General features: G+C 42.4%; 4 protein-coding genes across 4 annotated transcripts in view; 1 reads left to right on the forward strand and 3 right to left on the reverse strand.

Annotated features, from left to right (window-relative positions):
• Positions 1–4656: 4656 nt before the first annotated feature.
• Positions 4657–5112, reverse strand: PENARI_c046G11472 (uncharacterized protein; the record flags this gene model as incomplete). Its single annotated transcript, XM_022637303.1, has 1 exon — positions 4657–5112. One exon carries the CDS (start codon positions 5110–5112, stop codon positions 4657–4659), a length of 456 nt encoding a protein of 151 aa, XP_022482842.1.
• A 1493-nt stretch (positions 5113–6605) lies between these two features.
• On the reverse strand, positions 6606–6911 carry PENARI_c046G03311 (uncharacterized protein; the record flags this gene model as incomplete). The annotated part of the gene is made up of 1 exon (XM_022637293.1): positions 6606–6911. The coding sequence occupies one exon, from the start codon at positions 6909–6911 to the stop codon at positions 6606–6608; it is 306 nt and encodes a 101-aa protein (XP_022482852.1).
• A 3429-nt stretch (positions 6912–10340) lies between these two features.
• PENARI_c046G03513 (uncharacterized protein) lies at positions 10341–11267 on the forward strand (the record flags this gene model as incomplete). The annotated part of the gene is made up of 2 exons (XM_022637294.1): positions 10341–10385; positions 11061–11267. 2 exons carry the CDS (start codon positions 10341–10343, stop codon positions 11265–11267), a joined length of 252 nt encoding a protein of 83 aa, XP_022482853.1.
• A 6342-nt stretch (positions 11268–17609) lies between these two features.
• The window catches only part of PENARI_c046G10062 (uncharacterized protein), a gene marked incomplete at both ends in the record, with an annotated part of 592 nt that continues 344 nt past the window's right edge, over positions 17610–17857 (reverse strand). The window contains one exon of the mRNA XM_022637301.1: positions 17610–17758. Within this exon, the coding sequence (XP_022482840.1) occupies positions 17610–17758 (149 nt within the window). The remainder of the gene's footprint in view (positions 17759–17857) is intronic.

Below are 17857 nucleotides of genomic sequence, written 5' to 3' on the forward strand. Positions count from 1 at the left end.
AAAGTACCCAATATGATCCGATTGATCTTCTCATCCAAATTGGCTGAAACTGTGTCCAGCGAAGAACGGTGTAGTAAATAGTCAATTTCTCTACCTAATAGCTTAATCAGGTATAGCTTTGAAATTAGCTTGCAATTTAATGATTGGTTCGTGAGGAAAAGGGCTTTTTCCTTCACACTATCATTTATTATGGCCTTACAGCCTTATTGTGGCCTTATGTATTGGTATTACAGCCCTTTATTACTATTTCTTAGTTATAGAAAGGGGTTCTATGTATTGTAGCGTATTGTGTGCATTACTAGTGTAATAGTAAGGGTTTTAGGAGCATTAGATTTAATAGACGTATAATTAGTAAGCGTAGCTTCGTAGTTATAAGCTATATTAATGCTTATATATCGATAGCGTATAGCGGTGAAGCTTTAACTAACAGATAGGGGACTCGGGGACCTACAGATCACCGAACCCCGCAGATGAAGCCCCCGAATATTAATAAATATACTAAAATGATCAGGTGATCAACTGGTCAGTTTTAGCATAAAGAGAGAGAATTCCTAGCAAAAATAAACACTCTCCATCTCTCTTCTCTCTTATTACTTCCATTTCTAGCTACTCTGCATTATTTGCACCTTCTCTTTATTAAGTTTATGATCCTATTACCGTAATAACCTCAAATACTCTTAACGGATTTATCTAGATACAGATATTGGTCAAAGTATCTTCCCACTACAATTTGACCCGGCAACCAACCCACTATTTTATTTTTCTTCCTACACCTCCCCTAGATGTCCGATTTTACTGGAAATGAGTTCAAAACGTCGTAAAACGGCTGAACTATCTACTGAGCAAAGGTTAGCTATTATATTTGGCCATAAAAATGGTATTTCGCAGTCAAAGCTAGCTAATGAATTCGAATGTAGCCGTCGGACGATCTATAATACGTTGAAACGCTTCGAGGAGCATTAATTATTCGAAAGCCTTCCCCGAACCGGCCGTCCTCTTACGCTAAGCTCTCAAGCTTCCACTTGCCTCTATTTATAAGCGCGCCGGCACCCCTTTTAGACCTAGGAATAGCTTAGTGCTATGACACCCGGTCATCCGTCTTAGTCTACTATATAGCGAATTTGAAAGCAATTCGGACTCGGAAAACGGCGTTCGAAAAGAAAGATACCAATTAAGCCCTCTCTTGCAAGGAAACGGCTAAGATTTGCGCGAAAATAGCGGCGTGAAAGCTTCTAATCGTAGATCTTCTCGGATGAGTGTTCGGTGTAGCGAACCTCGAACTTTAGACTACAATAGTGCTTCCGTACGGACTCTAAGGGTCTTCGCCGTAATCTTGTGAATACGAAAGTACACGTTAAAGATATTTCATAAATAGTTTAGGCCGGAAGCTAGATAGGAGGTCGAATAGATTTAATAATTATAGAGTAGGATAAAGAATCGCGGTTAGGAAGGGGTTATACTGCAAAGTCGTATATTTCGACGCTTAAAAAAGATCTAATGCCAATCTACACCCCTAATTTAGTATTTTAGCAAGATAACGCGACGATTTATCTAGTAGAGGACACGAAAGAGTGGTTTAAAACTCACGGAGTATACGTCGAAGACTAGCCCGCGCACTTACCCGATTTAAACCCAATTGAACCGGTATAGCGCTGGTTAAAATTGAAGCTTTTTGCGATATTTCTAGAGCTTATTAGCTAAGGAAGGTCGGAGGCAGACTAGAAATATTTTAAAAAATGCCTAGTGGAAGCTTAGAAGGCATTAGATCAGTTAAAGATAGATTCGCTAATATTGAGCATAGGAAGACGTTTGAAGGTAGTGAGGAAAGCTAAGGGGTATTACACTAAATATTAAGCGAAAATTTTATTGTGCTATTATTAAGCAACCCTAAAATTTAATTATAATAGTATAGAACATAAAATAGTAGTGCTATATATTGTGTAAGTGATACATATATTTTGAGAGGGGACCCGAAAAAGTGGAGTGGGAAGATACTTTTGAACGGGTATGTATATTCTATAGTGGACCCAACAAACTTTAAGATTAACGCGGGCGAATTTTCTAGTTCAACTAAACACTCAGTTTTCTCTATACTAAGTGGATAAGTGGTAAATCTTAGCTTGTTAGGGCAAATCTTACGTTTAGACTCGAAGTGGCGGGTAGGGAGAAAGCGGCTATTCTTGCTGAGCTCCTAGACGTTTCTCATCTATATTTCCCTTCTCATAAGCCTATCACTCACTCTTAGGGCCTGATATAGATGTTATCAGGGCTTGGAGGCTGGCAAAACCGCTGTTATCTTCTATCTTTTGTGTTCTTTTGTTTGTTTTGTATCAAGTATACCGCAAGAAGGCTTACAATATTGTCTCTATAAAAGTCGCCCGTTCGCAATAGTCACTCGAGGGCAAGTTATCGGCACAATGGGGATTCGAATTCCTGCCACGTCTCCAAATAAGCAGGCATCCGTCTGTTTGGCTTGTTGCCGGATCAGTATTCTAGAAACCCTGAAACTCTTACGAGTCGAATACAGAGGTCATTTTCTAAATTTCCATTTACGAGTGTAATGAAATACTGCCAAGAAAGGGGTTCGGGGGCAGAGTAACCGTATCGTGTATAGCGTGTTTTGGGACAGGGTCCGGGAAAGAATCTCTGTGTGCAAGTGGTGAAACTGATTTCCATCCTCCTTGTAAATGGTCTGCCTAACGAGCTAAAGAGATGCAATTCACCGGAAAGGCTGCTACGCGTTTGCCTTGACCGCCTAGCTCTCTACGTCACATGCTAACCAATTAGAGCAAATTGTTAAAGCAATTGGGGGTTAAGGGGGAATTAAAGATGCTGGTGAACGCGGCGAACAAGACTGCCCACCACAATCTAGAGTCGTTCAGGCGTATATGAACGTGGTGATGCGGAAATGCGGAGGGTATCAGCCTCTCTTACCATACGTTTTGTACTAGGGGCAGATGGTACAGAATTTGGAGGCAATTTGCAGCTCTAAGATAGCTTGCGGAGTTTTTCTTGAAATACGGCCATATACTATCCACATTACACTGACTAACGAAGTACTCACTACAATTACTTTAAGCAACAGAGATCACCATATACTTTAGGCCCCTCAAAACTTGGATTATATTGTCACTAAACATTGCCCTTTTCCCCGATGCGCTCTTAATATGCGCTGTAGGATTGATTCCAAATACTCATGTATGATGGTAAGCAGCTCATCGAGATAGTACGATTAAGTGGAGGCAAAAGGTGATGGCTAGTCAATCGTTAGTCAATATGCGCGCAGTCTTGTGTTACTAATCCTCGACTTAACATTGAATAAGACTATATAAAAGATAGCGAATGAGCTGTTCTGATTAGACAATATAGTGAGACATAGGCAAATCTCACTCGTTTTATTCGTAGCTGAACTTGGCTTTGTCCGTAAGAAGAGCTACCCTCGCATATCGTTTTTCCATTCGCAGCAAATACACTATCCTTCGAAAACAGTTCAGAGGACTCGGCTTTCATGTGACCTAGGAGCAGATATTTGATGGAGTTCCCGTCCCTGATGCATGCCTGGATCCATGGCGGTATTCCGTCCCGGTCCATGGCATCGGGATTGGCGCCTCTTGAGAGTAGCAGGCTCACCAAGTCTCTGTTCCCCCACAAAGACGGCAAGCCAGAGCACTGTGCTTGGTGATTTTCATGATCGTCACGTGGATGTGGAAAGAAAGAGTAGACTTGATGTCCCGTAGCCGATTACACCTTTTCTAGGTATCTGCTGTCCGTCAGCATAGATTAACTTTAAGCTCGTACTCAGTTCATATCGATTGATTACATATAAGCGGAGTGTGACTTTGGAACCACGGGGAGCCGAACCACGGGCGAATTTAGCACAAGGTTGCGGGCTCGGATGTTCGACGTGCGTCATGTGGCGTACCCGAAAATGGCGGCGGTCATCCGCTTCGGACACTAAATCTTAAATTAACCTGTGGGCAAAAAATATTTAATACTTTGTCCTTTTGTGTTAACAAGTTCGTATTTAGATCAGAAAAAACTGTTCTGATTGTGCTGAGCGGGAACCAAGGTCAGACCGATGCAACAATGGACGCGTCACCACTCGGCAAATCTGGCGGCTGGTCGACAGCCTGAAAGAAGCGATCAACCACCAAACTGCGCTCACTGTATCAATTTAAGCGGACCTGCTTGAAATCACATGAAAATAATAATAATGATCATGATAATAGCTCCGTGCACTTCAGGGCAACGCAACACCTTTTTGCAGACAAACTCTTGGGTGCGTCTCCTATTATCCTTTGATCTCACTAAGTTAGTTCTATTCCAGTGCTATGAAAAACCCCATGATAAGTATTCGTATAACTTAAAAGTTGTTAAATAACATCAGTTGGTGTAGAGGGCCATTATGCTACATGTTGATTGCAAGCATTCATTGAAACTACAGTAGGAGAGTGCAAGGACTTTCAAAATACCAGAATTAGTTTTTGTAGGAAATATCATGGTGCTACATGTTGAACTGCAACTATCAACTAAATCGCAAGTCACAGAAGGAGAGTTGAGCCCTTAAATGACAGAGATAGGATTGATTAAGTAGACATCTGTCGCCGTTGTTAGAAAATTTATATGAATCGATCATATCTGTGTAACTCACTGCATCTAATCACTGAAGTACGCCCCTAGCTTATCAATATCAAATCCTGCCCTTCCGTAGAACCCATATAGCTTTCTACCTTGAGCAGGTTGAATGCATTTGCCACCACCGATTCCTCCAGCCTCGAAGTAGTCCGTCTCGTCATGAGTCACCAATCTTAGTGAATCGGCACGCCCTGTTGACCCGTATATATCCATCCAGTCAAGGGGATCATTGCCATTGCGTTCGAAGTCGAAACTGGTATGCAATGGGCTCGGCTGGTCTCCTGGGGGGCAACTTCCGACCTGGCCAGTTTTACCATCGGGCCATCTGACTTTGATACCCTTCAGGACAATATATCTGTCGGCATCACCACTGCCACTGCCGTACCATACGTCCAGTTGCTCCACGGGCCTATTCCCATTCAGGAGGTCGAACGGCGAGCCACCATCACCTCCAACTGCAGGGCCCTTCTGAACCATGATGTAGAATAAGGATTGGAATAAGGATTTTCTAGATGGATATCCAAAATATAAAGATTCACGTTTGATTGTTTCTTAGGAATGTAGGAAGCGTTCCAGAGGAGATGGATTTCTAGCCATATTTATACTTTTGACCTTCCCCTCCCTAACGAGAGCATATTGGTACTTAGACGTCTCTGTTCTCTCAAATAACCTGCTTCTGTTGTTTAGTTTCGTCATACTTTCTATATTATGTCTCATGATCCATCACATTGCTTGAACGAAAACGCATTCAATGTTACATCACGAATCACAACCATCAACATAACATGGTTACGTGAAAAGTATCGTTGCAGATTCTAGATCATCATATTAATGATAATTAGCTTTTGGATGATTCCTGATGATGCCATTATAGTCTAGACATATGTTTTATGTTCTAACCTTAGGTCTCATGATCCATCACATGGTTTGAACGAAGACGCATCACATAGATATATATCACGAATCACAACTGTCAACATACTACCATGGTTATGTGAAAGTATCGTTGCAGCTTCTAGATCATCATATTAATGATACCCCGCGGGTTACTTGTTGCGGGTCGCCCAAAACCTGCAGATATTGTACTCCTTTTCCTGCTGTGGAAACTGGGAACATGGATTCGACCATAGTATCAACTTCTGCTCTCTACTGCAAAAAAGTTATCTATGAAATTTTGAATAAGTTTGGTGGGTATCTCGTTAGAGTTTCCCGCCTTTGTTTGGCTTTAGTTGTTGATATCCAACAATTTATACTGACACAAAAGGACAGACTACTAACCCTTTTTTAACTTCAGGTTAATTTAAGATTTAGCGTTAGAAGCGGATGACCGCCGCCAATTTCGGGTACGCCACATGACGCACGTCGATCATCCGAGCCCGTAACCTTGTGCTAAATTCGCCCGTGGTTCGGCTACCCGTGGTTCCAAAGTCACACTCCGCTTATATGTAATCAATCGATATGAACTGAGTACGAGCTTAAAGTTAATCTATGCTGACGGACAGTAGATACCTAGAAAGAGTGCAATCAAGCCTGAAACTCATGGTTGCCCTCGTAGCCTTAACCCTGATGAAAGAGCTCTGATAGTTACACAAGATTGATCTAGACTGTAACGTTTCATGTTTGACAGTACTGTTTCAAGTAAACTCGTGAGACTTGTAGTCTACAAAGAGAAGTCTTCTGCTATTGATTTGAATATAGTCTTCCCAAGGTAGATTACTAAGATCTAGTCCGTATCCGCTATGAGGCGTTAGCGCCACAGGATTTCGCGGCCAAGTATAGCCCAGCGGCGGGTTACACGCCTCAACCCAGAACCCTTTAATCTAAGGGTTTTTGGGTAACCCGCGGGGTATCAATAATATGATGATCTAGAAGCTGCAACGATACTTTCACGTAACCATGGTAGTATGTTGATAGTTGTGATTCGTGATATATATTTATTGATTGCGTCTTCGTTCAAACCATGTGATGGATCATGAGACCCATTCCTGTCGAACCTCTTCCGTGGCAATGGCTTTCTCGTATTCCACCATGCCCTCAGAATTATCATTATGTGCACCAAACGCAGTAAGAGGTGTCCACCACGTCTCTAACTTCAGGCATCTCTGCCGAAGTCGCAGTCGAAGCATAGTCTGCTCTCGCTGCAACGTTGATTGGGTTAGGCTGTTAGCACCCTTAGGCTTCCGCGACGGCTGCGTATTAGGGCGGCGGTCAAGCAAGGGCATAGTGTCAAGCTCTTCCCGCGCGCTGTGCGTTAGCTGACGACAGAGGACAGGCATTGTTCCGGGCAATACGAGAGATATGATGTTTCGACTAGGGCTCCCGATGCTATTTATCGTCGCCATTACGATCACCAGAAAGTGCTCCTTGTCACATTCAAAACATATCTCTAATCCGTAATGACTGCAGTTCCTCACTGAATAGCTCGAAATAGAATTAGGTTTCTAGTCAACGGCACGGACTATATTTAGGCGCGTAAGAAAGTTGATTGTATTCTCATCCGATTTTTCTCTCCCGCCGTCCTATAGTAGCAATAACAGCGCCATAGATCTTGAGGTTTATCGTGAAATCAGCGGCGGATTCTTTCTTGACGCTGCCTGAACACATGAGTGTTGCAGTCAAATAAGAAGTTACTCTAAGACTGGGTGCGATGAAGGAATCTGATGGTTAGGACAAGATTTAACGGTGTAAGGAAGCAACGACTAAGAGACATGATGAACGCTTGGTGCATAAATTGCTAAGGCAAAAATAGGACTTGAACGGTTAGTGATAGCCCGTTTAAATTGAGGGGTGGGTGTTCTTTTGGGTCTAAACATTTAGAAGCTAGAGGGCCACCAGGCCCTACGTCCTAATGTATCTGGGCTAGAGCATATGCCTATCACATGACTTAACGGCTATTCGTTTATAAAGCCCTGGCTGATCCTTAGAAATCGGATATTCATGGTCTATTCCTAAATCTGTTAGACACCCTTCTATATGCTCTGCTCTTATGTATCTACCGGCCTGTGATTCTTTTTACGAGAGCGAAGACAATTTGCGAAGCGGGGTAGAGCAATAAGCGAGCGAGCAACTCGAACGCGAATTGTAGGCAATCGAAACATATAAGGATGCTCGGAACTTAGAGCGTTAAATAAGTGTCACACTCACTATCTGCCTAAATTATGTGCAAACCTAGGATCCTCCTACCGTATATCGGGAGTTATATCAAAACTAGTAAGGTGAACCTAGTTATACCTAGTCATGCTAATATAAGATAGGAAGGACGCTATCTTAGAATATTTTAGACTAGACCCCCTTGATTTTCAGCTATACTACGAAGATAGAAGTGGTTGCGTATCGATCGTTATACTAGACCCTAAGTGCCCGCATTAGCGCCGTCGGGCCTTAGGATATATTAAATACGAGAAGAAGGTAGGTTAAGTCACCTTAGCAAATTTATATGCTCAATTTTGGCTCGAGGCTTTATAGCTTAGACACACTTCTAAGTAAGGCAAAGCTAACCTTATAGGATGTTATAGGGAAGGGTTTAATCTAGTAGCTTTAGTAATAGCCCGAAATAGCTATTAGGTAAAGATCGCTATAAGCAACTATAACTAGAGGTTTCCTTTATAGGGTCAATACGGGTCACGCTTCTATTACGTGATATATCCGTCGAAAAAAGCTAATACCGGCTCCTAGATAGACGCGGCCGACGATATAGTTTAGTTGTGTTCGCGCATTAAGAGGGACGTTACTATTAAAATCGGCACAATACGTGATAGAAATACATAGCTAGTTCCGCTTAACGTTTTTATAGAATAGATAGAGATAACGATAGACATCCGCGGCCTCTCTTTCCCTCATATATTATCGAAACCGAAGACGTAGATCTTATTCTAGACCGAAAATTTTAGGGCAACGTCTACCTTAAGGGAATGCTCCTTCCCACGTCTGCTTCTAGGTCTAGGACGTTCAAGTTTGTTACAATTTCGTAACGGGGAAGTTTAGCCGGGATAGGAAAAGGCTGCTTTATAAGCATAAGGAAACCGATATTATGCGGCCTATATAGGAACGTCCTATTCGAAAGCACTAGACCGCTATGCTCCCGATCTATATCAACCTTCTCCGAAACTTCCCTTAAGCAGCCGATGTTAAGTCAGCCGACTAGCTACTAGAAGATTCTAAGAGGAAACTTATATAGCAGCATCTTCTAAGTGAAGCCAATAACAAGATGTTCTACTATAGCGAGAAATGCCACGCTAAGGTTAGTGGTAAAGATTGCTAGAGTCGGATTTACGGTAAACTAACATTGTATAAGGTATTACTATGATCTCTAAAATCTTACAAAAGGAACTAATAATACTCCCTAGAATGCTTTAGGATCTGCTACGTCTAAGCTTAGTAATAAGAACGGCAGAAGAAGAGCAGATCGAACTATTTAAGGATGCGGAGTTATGCGCCCCGCTAGAATCGACGCTCGTAAGGGCGATACTGAGAGCGCTGCGAGCATATACAGCTATGTTTAAACCGACGGAGCACATGGCGATACACTTTGTATAAAGTGGCATTTGCGATGTTGATTTCTCTTTCGATTCAAAACGCGATATATTAAATATCTATTATAAGTGGTTAGATTTTGATACACTACACCGGCAATATTCGTGTAGAGATCCCGGCAACGTGGTAGCATAGGATACAATGTTTTTCTATAACCATATTATTCAAAGGTCGTAGGGATGTTATCGGCGACGATTTACTTACCCGCGTCTATCTCCTACCACAGTGAAACGGAAATGATGCAGGATGTTAGGTATAAGCTTCGGCTAATGCCACATAGAATCATTTTAAAGCAATCTCTACCGGGGGTGTTAGTGGTTTTCTAGGAAGACAACGAGACACAATTATTTTGGAGACTTTACGGTCCATAAGTGACATACCATGTGGTTCTGCACGAGGAGAATTGCATAGACTTAAGCTAGGAGCTCTTACATAAGGACAGAGGTAATTCGTTAGCCATCGTCTAAGTTGTTTCGAGATCCTTACTCCCTCTTTTTAGTCATCTGTCCAGACAGACGTGCTCTATGTGGCTGCACTCAGCGGCTAAGCCAAGGTAGTAAAATGGCGGAGTTCACCCACTTGGATTGTTCGTAACGGTACTTTTCTATGGTCGCTCTGAACACGAGATCAGCAATCTACGGGCTTACTCCCAGCCAATCTTTCCTAGGGGACAGAATCCGAATACAAGAGCTAATGAAATGAAACGCTCCTCTCCAATAGCTGCACAGCATAATCAACCATCGATTTATAGGAAAAGGCAACCAATCATTCCAATTCCGTATAAATCTTGGGCACAATTTTGTATGGGGCTTTGGCAGTCAACCATCCTGAAAAAAAATAGAGTTTGTGTCTAGTCACTTGCAGGACGTTCCACTTTCTCTCACTTTGTTCATCTCAGGGCATAACTGACTTCGAAAGCTACTGTATAAATACTCGCGCTCTCCTGGCTGTCAAGATGCAGTTCTTTTTATTAATCTTACTTCCATAATTGCTGCAGCTGCTACTACAACTCTCCTAAGTCATGATCCATTACCGAATAAGATTACTGTGCGACACGAAAGCTGCTGTGCTGCTACACGCACGTCAGTTGAAGCTGCTAAGAACAAAAAGAAGCAGGCTGGTGACTTTTTCAACAACGACCCTACATATAGCAAGAAAAAAAACAAGAAGCTATGGATCAAGCCATCGTGAACCTTACGGCTTCCGTAAATAACATGGTGAGTGTGGTCTCAGCTCCTTGAATTATAAACTACATATTGAGCTAATATAAAATGGGTAGAGTAGATCACTGCCTATATAGGTGATCGCACAGATACATTGAGTCTTCGTACGCTAGGTCTAAGGAGGACCAGCGATTAGTTTCTGAGGCTAAGACCATAGCTACGAAGTTTGGAGAGAGTATATGTCACGCAGGCCCGAATGGTGGTTTGGTGTGCAATTGTATAGATCACTAGGTGAGAGTCGAATTGAAATTGGCGCAACAATATTTTATAGACTGGAACTTATATTCCTCACCTTTATTATCTGGCTAGCCTCCACATCCCTAGGGGCGTCAATCCTCAATAATTGTTAACCGTCTTCCACAGCAACAAACAAATAATGTTGTTTAAGATCGTGTTCAAGCTGATCTGAACAAACCAATACACGCGGTTACAACACTAGATAACGAATGACCGTGGAAAATCATTTCGATGGACGCAAACGCTGATGATCCGTAGTCTTAGGCCCTTCACCAAGAAATGCACCATTGTTTTTGGTCAAAGCGTCCTCTTTCGTCCTGATTGCCGAATCAACGGGCCTTAGCCTATATTCGGCCTTGGCCATATTCTTTCAAGACCTAATGACGCATATGTGCTCAAAAGAATTGAGACCTATGGGAGAAGCTGACAGAGGGCGAGGGCCAAGAGGCAAATGAAGAAGACGTTGCGCCAACCAGTGAGGTTGGAAAGTCTGAGAACACTGAAGATGTTGAAGGAGATGTTGTAGCCGAGGAGGCAGCAAATCAAGTGGAAGGCATATTGGCAGACATCTATGTATCCGACCATGGTCGGCAACCAACCATTATTCTGGGTAAAATTGTTAATATTGGTGGTCAATAGATGACTACTGGCTGGTGATGGGAGGAATGGGACGAAGAACTACTCCCAACGTGGACCCAGCAAGTGCTGGTTTCTGGTGAGTGTTGGCTGCATCCGTGCATGCCCATCCAGGATTAGCTCGTAAATGCTCCTATCTCTAATTGGGTCACCATGGAAACAATGTTGGCGCTACCAACGGACCCGGCCTAGCTCGCCATGAGGCACGTCGAGCGTTATCTAGGCCTCGCCAAAACCCGCCCACGAGTCTGCTGACTAATAACTGCCCCAACTCGAGGGCGGGTTTCGATTTGGAAAACCCGACCCAAGACCCAAACGGGTACTAATTGCAGCCCACAAAAGCAAAAAAGTTGACCTGTCGACTTACATTAAGGTACAGATATTGGTCAAAGTATTTACCCACTACCCCACTTATATTTGACCCAGCAACCAACCCACCTTTTTATTTTTCTTCCTACACCTCCCCTGGGCATCCGATTTCAATAGAAATTGGCCCAAAGCGTAGGGGAAAAGGCTGAATTAAGTCCTGAGCAAAGGTCAGCTATTGTCTACGCTTATAGGAGTGGTATTTCGCAGTCAAAACTAGCCAATGATTTTAGCTGCACCCGCAAGACTATCTACAATACGCTTAAGCGCTTCGAGGAACAAGAATCGATTGAATCGCTTCCTCGAACCGGCCGTCCTTCGAAGCTAGACCCTCGAGCTAGCACTTGCCTCTATTTACAAGCGCGCCGGCACCTATTTTGGACCTATAAACAGCTTAGTGCTACGACACCCGGTCATCCGTCTCGGTCTACTATACAGCGAGTTTTAAAGCAATTCGGACTCGGAAAACGGCTAAGATTTGCGCGAAAATAGCGGTGTGAAAGCTTCCAATCGTGGATCTTCTTAGACGAGTGTTCGGTGCAGCGAACCTCAAACTTTAGACCACAATGGTGCTTTCGTACGGTCTTGGAGGGCCTTCGTAAAGACCTTGTGAATACGAAAGTACACGTTAAAGATATTTCACAAATGGTTTAGGCCGGAATTTGGCTAGGAGGTCGAACAGATTATATAATCATGGAATAGGACGAAGAATCGCCTTTGGGAAGGGGTTATACTACGAAGTCGTATATTTCGACGCTCGAAAAAGGTCTGATGCCAATCTATACCCCTAATTTAGTATTTTAGCAAGATAACGTGAGGATTTACCTAGCAAAGGACACGTAAGAGTGGTTTAAAACTCACGGAGTATACGTCAAAGTCTAGCCCGCGCACTTACCCGATTAAACCCAATTGAACCGGTCTGGCGTTGGTTAAAATTGAAGCTTTTTGCGATGTTTCTAGAGCTTATTGGCCAAGGAAGATCGGAGGCAGACTGGCATTATTTTAAAAAATGCCTAGTGGAAGCTTAGAATGCATTAGATCAAGCAAAGATAGATACGCTAATATTGAGCATGGGAAGACGTTTGAAGGTAGTGAGGAAGGCTAAGGGATATTACACATAATATTAAGCGAATTTTCGAAAGTGCTATTATTAAGCAACCCTACAATTTAACGTAATTCACTACCGAGCTGATCACACCACCGAGCTGATCACCCTACCAAAAACGCGTCAATGAATTAGACTCTCTCTATTCAACCACCCACTATGCCACTAATTCGTACTTAATCCTCTCAAAAACGTACGGAGCAAGAGGGTAGGGTCTTATTAGCTATTTAGGCTATTTAGAAGCAAGAAATTGCTTTAATTTGCGAAGTAGCGCGCCAATTCAAAGCCGCGCGTTTTCGCGTGCAAATTGTCTAAAATTGACTGAAATTGAAGAGGAATCTCTTAAAAAATAGATTCTCTCTATAGACTCTCGTGGAGTAGCCCCTTAGCCTTCTACTACACGAAAAATAGCCAATTTGCTACTTATAGCGCGCGGATCTACCCCTCCTCTTTTAGTCGGTCAAAATTGGGTTACAAAATACGTTAAAAGGCATCCCGACCTTTCCTCCCGATTCCCAAAAAGCTATAATTTTAAACGAGCTAAATATAAGGATCTGAAGATTATTTCTAAATAATTTTCTCTTATTTAAAAGACGATTCTAACGTACGGGATCGACCCCGACGATATCTATAACTTCGACGAGACCGGTTTTGTAATAGGCTTAATTACGACCGCGAAGGTTATCTCGAGAAGGGATATCTACAGTCGGAAATCGCGCGTAGGTGACCGTAATTAAGTGTATAAACGCGTTAGGGTAGGCGATTCCTCTATACGTGATTTTTAAAGGCAAAGTTTTTGTTAAATCTTAGTTCGACGGCCTTCCGGAAGACTAGAGACTTAAGGTTAGTCCTAACAGATAGACCTCCGACGAAATTGGACTTCGATAGCTTAAAAAGCTCTTTATTCTATCTACTTCCTCGCGTATGAAGGGGAAGTATAGACTTTTAATACTCGACGGCCACAGAAGTTATTTAACCCCGGAATTCGATAAAATTTGCGAAGAAAATAATATTATCGCAATTTGTATACCTCCGCACTCGTCTTACCTTTTATAGCCTCTCGATATAGGCTATTTTACGGTATTAAAGCGCGCGTACGGTCGACTTATTAAGTTAAAAATACGGGCTAGAATTAACTACGTCGATAAACTAGACTTCCTTAAAGCCTACCCTCTCGCCCGAATTAAAGCGTTTAAATCGGAGACTATAAGTAATAGCTTCGCCGCCGCCGGTCTAGTACTATACGATCCTAATTAAGTGATCTTAAAGCTCGATATTCGCCTTTAAACCCTAACACCCCCCTTAAGCTAGGGAACCGAGTAGTCGCTAAAAACGCCGTCGAACTATATCTAATTATAAAAGTAAGCTTCCTTAATTAAAGCTTTACTAAAATAGCGCTCAAAAAGCCTATTAAGCCCGCTTAACTCCGCGATAAATTAGGTTTTAAAGGCCTACTAAATTACGATATAACCGGCAGCAATTCTCGAGAAAGAAGTAAGCGATTTACGCCCTATAAATAAGACGAAAAGCGAAAAAAGTCTAGGCCAGCAAGGTAGATACCTTCCAAAGAAGGCCTCTTAGTTTTAGAGGCCTCTACCTTATTAGGGCAGCTAGAGTAAGCAGTTTTAGCAGCGATACCCTATAAGGTAGGGCCGGCTTAGGCACCTTCTTAGCCACGTAAAAGAGCCTTACCGACGTATAGTGTTTGTGGAGTTAAGGGTTATAAATTAACAGCATATCCTAATAGATCTCGGGTTTAGTTTATTGAATTTAATAGCGTTTTGGTTGAAATAATTGGGTTTAAAATTAATGGGTTTGGTAGGGTATCAGCTCGGTAGTGAATTACGTTAATTATATTATGTTAAAACTGGAGATACGATGAATGATGCTAGGAAGCTATGGTCAAGGCCAACGAGGTTGTTTATGTCTGATCTCTCCTCCATGAGAGAGAGATCCTATTTAATGAGAAGCGTTTCTCCTGAACTATACTCTACATGGTAGGTCAATGCTAATCACGAGATTCATGCTTGGTGAAGCAGGCATCTCCGGGCATGAAATGCCTGCTTCGCCAAGCATGAAGCTTATGATCAGCATTGACCTACCATGTAGAGTAGCCGTGTCACAGGACCGCCCCCCACCCTCGCGGGTAGGGGGTGTCCCTCAGCCATAATGCAATTCTCAGCCATAATGTAAATTTTCGATTTTTTTAAGTTCTAGCTCATTTTCTAGGCGTATAAGGTCTAGGATCTATGAAATAAAGTCTATCAATAGCTTCATTAGCCAATAATGTATTATCTTCCTTATTTTCAGCTGTTTCCTCTAATTCCTTAGCCGCCAAATCGGCCGCCATTTTCTCTGCGTCTTTCCGCTAAGCAAGAAGCTTCGATTTATCTTCTTTCTTACACCTTCGCTGTACTAGCCTATTTCCTGAAATTGATGACAGAGGGCTTTTCGTAGCTATCGCTTACTTTTTGACTTTTTCCTAGGCGTTTTGTGGCTAAGGGCGTAAGGCTTATCTCTATAAGTTCCGTATTATATAGAGACGATTTTCCGGCATTAATTGCGGGCCATATATGCTTCCGAATTTTTCGTAAATTAGGAGTAGGGTTTTTAAGTAGTGGGGAAACCGTATCCTCTAATTTCTTAATACCCGCATAGGAATTAGGCGGAGAAATTGGTCGCTAAACTTGGGAATTCGCGGGCGGCTGATGGTGACGGCTCGTTATATATGCGTAACGTCTCTCCGTCCGAATCCTATCCTAAACGACCTAAAACTTGTTTAGGATCTAGTGGCTAAATACTAGTAGATTTAAACGAAGTTTTGATAGTTTGTGACCTTAGGGCGGAGCGTCGGACGGTATCAATATTGCGGAAAAAGTCGCGTTTTTTATTGCTTTTACCCTACGCTATAACTTTAGTATTCGCTATTTTAAAATAATGCTTTAGGCTTAAAAAAGCCTTAGCATTAAACGGCTAATATAGGTAAGTCGTGTGAGGCATAAAATACTAAGGAATAATCAAGTTTTCCTTACAAAAATCGAGAAATTCGATAGCTATATGTGATGTATAAGTCTATTAGCAAAAGCCTCGGTCGCCCGCGTCGTACGCGGTTTTTTGTAGCTTTATAAAATGAGCAGAGCTATCGGTAGGCAGTCTTACGATCTGTCTAGTAACTAGACGTTAAATAGATGATTTTATACGCCGAAGAAGAGGTTGATATATTGCTATACTAGCCTTCTATGTGGACGCTTCCTTTAACTATAAACCACGGAAACATTACCTAGCTATTAGCGGCGACGTATTCAATGCCGGTAATAGTTTTACCTCGATCTCTAGTAGCAATGCTAGTAGTTTGACGCGTAGAGATAACGTGTTAGTTAAGTCCTTCGCTATTTTGGAAGCTAGTTTCATCCCAATTATAGATCTTATAAGATTCGAAATTATGCTCACGATAGAGATAAGCAAGCCTATTATACCAATAGCTAATAACTCTAGGATCCTTGGCTTCAATTCGTAAAGTTTGCTTCGGTTTTTAGGTGACAAGCTTAATATGTGGAGGTAGACGGTCTATAAACTGATATATATATTGTGAGAGGGGACCCGAAAAAGTGGAGTGGGTAAATACTTTTGAACGGGTATGTATGCTGCATTTTTCGATCCCCCAGTGTATTTACTTGTTTCAACCTGTTGGGGACTTTGATCTATTATCCTTGATGTTTGCAGATAATTTGCAAAGAAAACGATGTATTCGCGAATAAACGCCTTCTCACTGGAGAGAAGGGGACGGAATGGATGTGATTTGCTGGCTTGGCTGCCTCTTTGGCCAGCCCATCCGCGGCGTCGTTTCGAGGATCTTCGCAAATTCCGGGCATCAATTTAAAGCGTCGTCGACCTCAAACTCCCCCTGAACGAATAAGCTCGGACGACCAATGATCTGTCGAGAGGAAAAGATAAAGTAAACGTGGGCGTCAAAGTAGCGACTATCGTCCAAGCCCTTGGTCTGGGGACTTGAAAGGTGAGCTACATTGAACTTATGGATTCAATGTCGCGCATAATGAGGGGCTCACGATTAGACGCTGCTGTTCGTCTGCCTTTTCTCCATCAAGTTTCATTGAAGCGTACTTAGGGTGATAGAAATCCTGGAATTATTTATGAAGGTCAACTAGGTGATGAAATGGATGGACTATCTATCATTGATTGACAATGACGTCTAATGCAATGATACATGTACAACTAAGTAACATTGACCCGGTTTTTAACTGCCTGCACCTAGCGGAGGTTGGAGTTAAAAGGAATGGTTGAGACACCACCCACCTATGCTCCTCTTCCCTGACATTGCCACACCATCTGTTGGTTTCCGACTTATCCAATTTAGGTATCACTGGCACCAATCAGGCTGGGACATTGCCAGCGGCAATGTATAGGAGATGTCTTGTCTGTTAGCGCCACTGCGAACGTCTGACGTCTGACTGACAAATTATTCTAGAAATGATACATCAGTTTTGTCGTTTAACTGGCAATATACAGATTCCAAAAGAACGGCGCGCCCTTGCTCTCTAATTCACTAAGAGCACATGAGCGGAAATTCCTGCCTTACGATATTTTGATTGTGTTTATATCGACTGCATCCAGGGTGCTCATAAAACTATAGATGTAATTTGATAGATGGAAGAAGGCACTAATAAAAGTCAATTTCAGGCAATATATATAGTTTTAGATTCGCCTTTACGAACCTTTTTTAAGGTTTCTGTTATTATTAAACCGCATTCACAATCCCCATTCCCTCATCGATTTGGCATCTCGCTCCCACTCGTTTCGCTGATCACTGCTCTATGGCTTGAAATACCATTCATCTCTGAGACTGCGACAGAAGCCTAAGATTTCTTTACGTCGGTGTATGTATCTGGTTGATTCTCCTCGATAATCTGCTCGGCGGAAGCGTATGCTAGGAAAACATCTTGTAAAAGAATAATAATTCCGTCATCAGAGACGTGGCTATTGCCATAACTTAGTGAGATTGCTCCTTTTGCAATAAAGTCCAAAGGATTATCGTTTTTGTCCTGAATCGCTCCCGGGGATTGGGGTTGGAGGCCGTTTGGTTGGGAGGAGGTGGCGGGGTGTT

The sequence above is a fragment of the Penicillium arizonense genome, assembly GCF_001773325.1.
Source record: "Penicillium arizonense strain CBS 141311 chromosome Unknown PENARI_contig046, whole genome shotgun sequence".
Lineage (NCBI taxonomy): Eukaryota > Fungi > Ascomycota > Eurotiomycetes > Eurotiales > Aspergillaceae > Penicillium > Penicillium arizonense.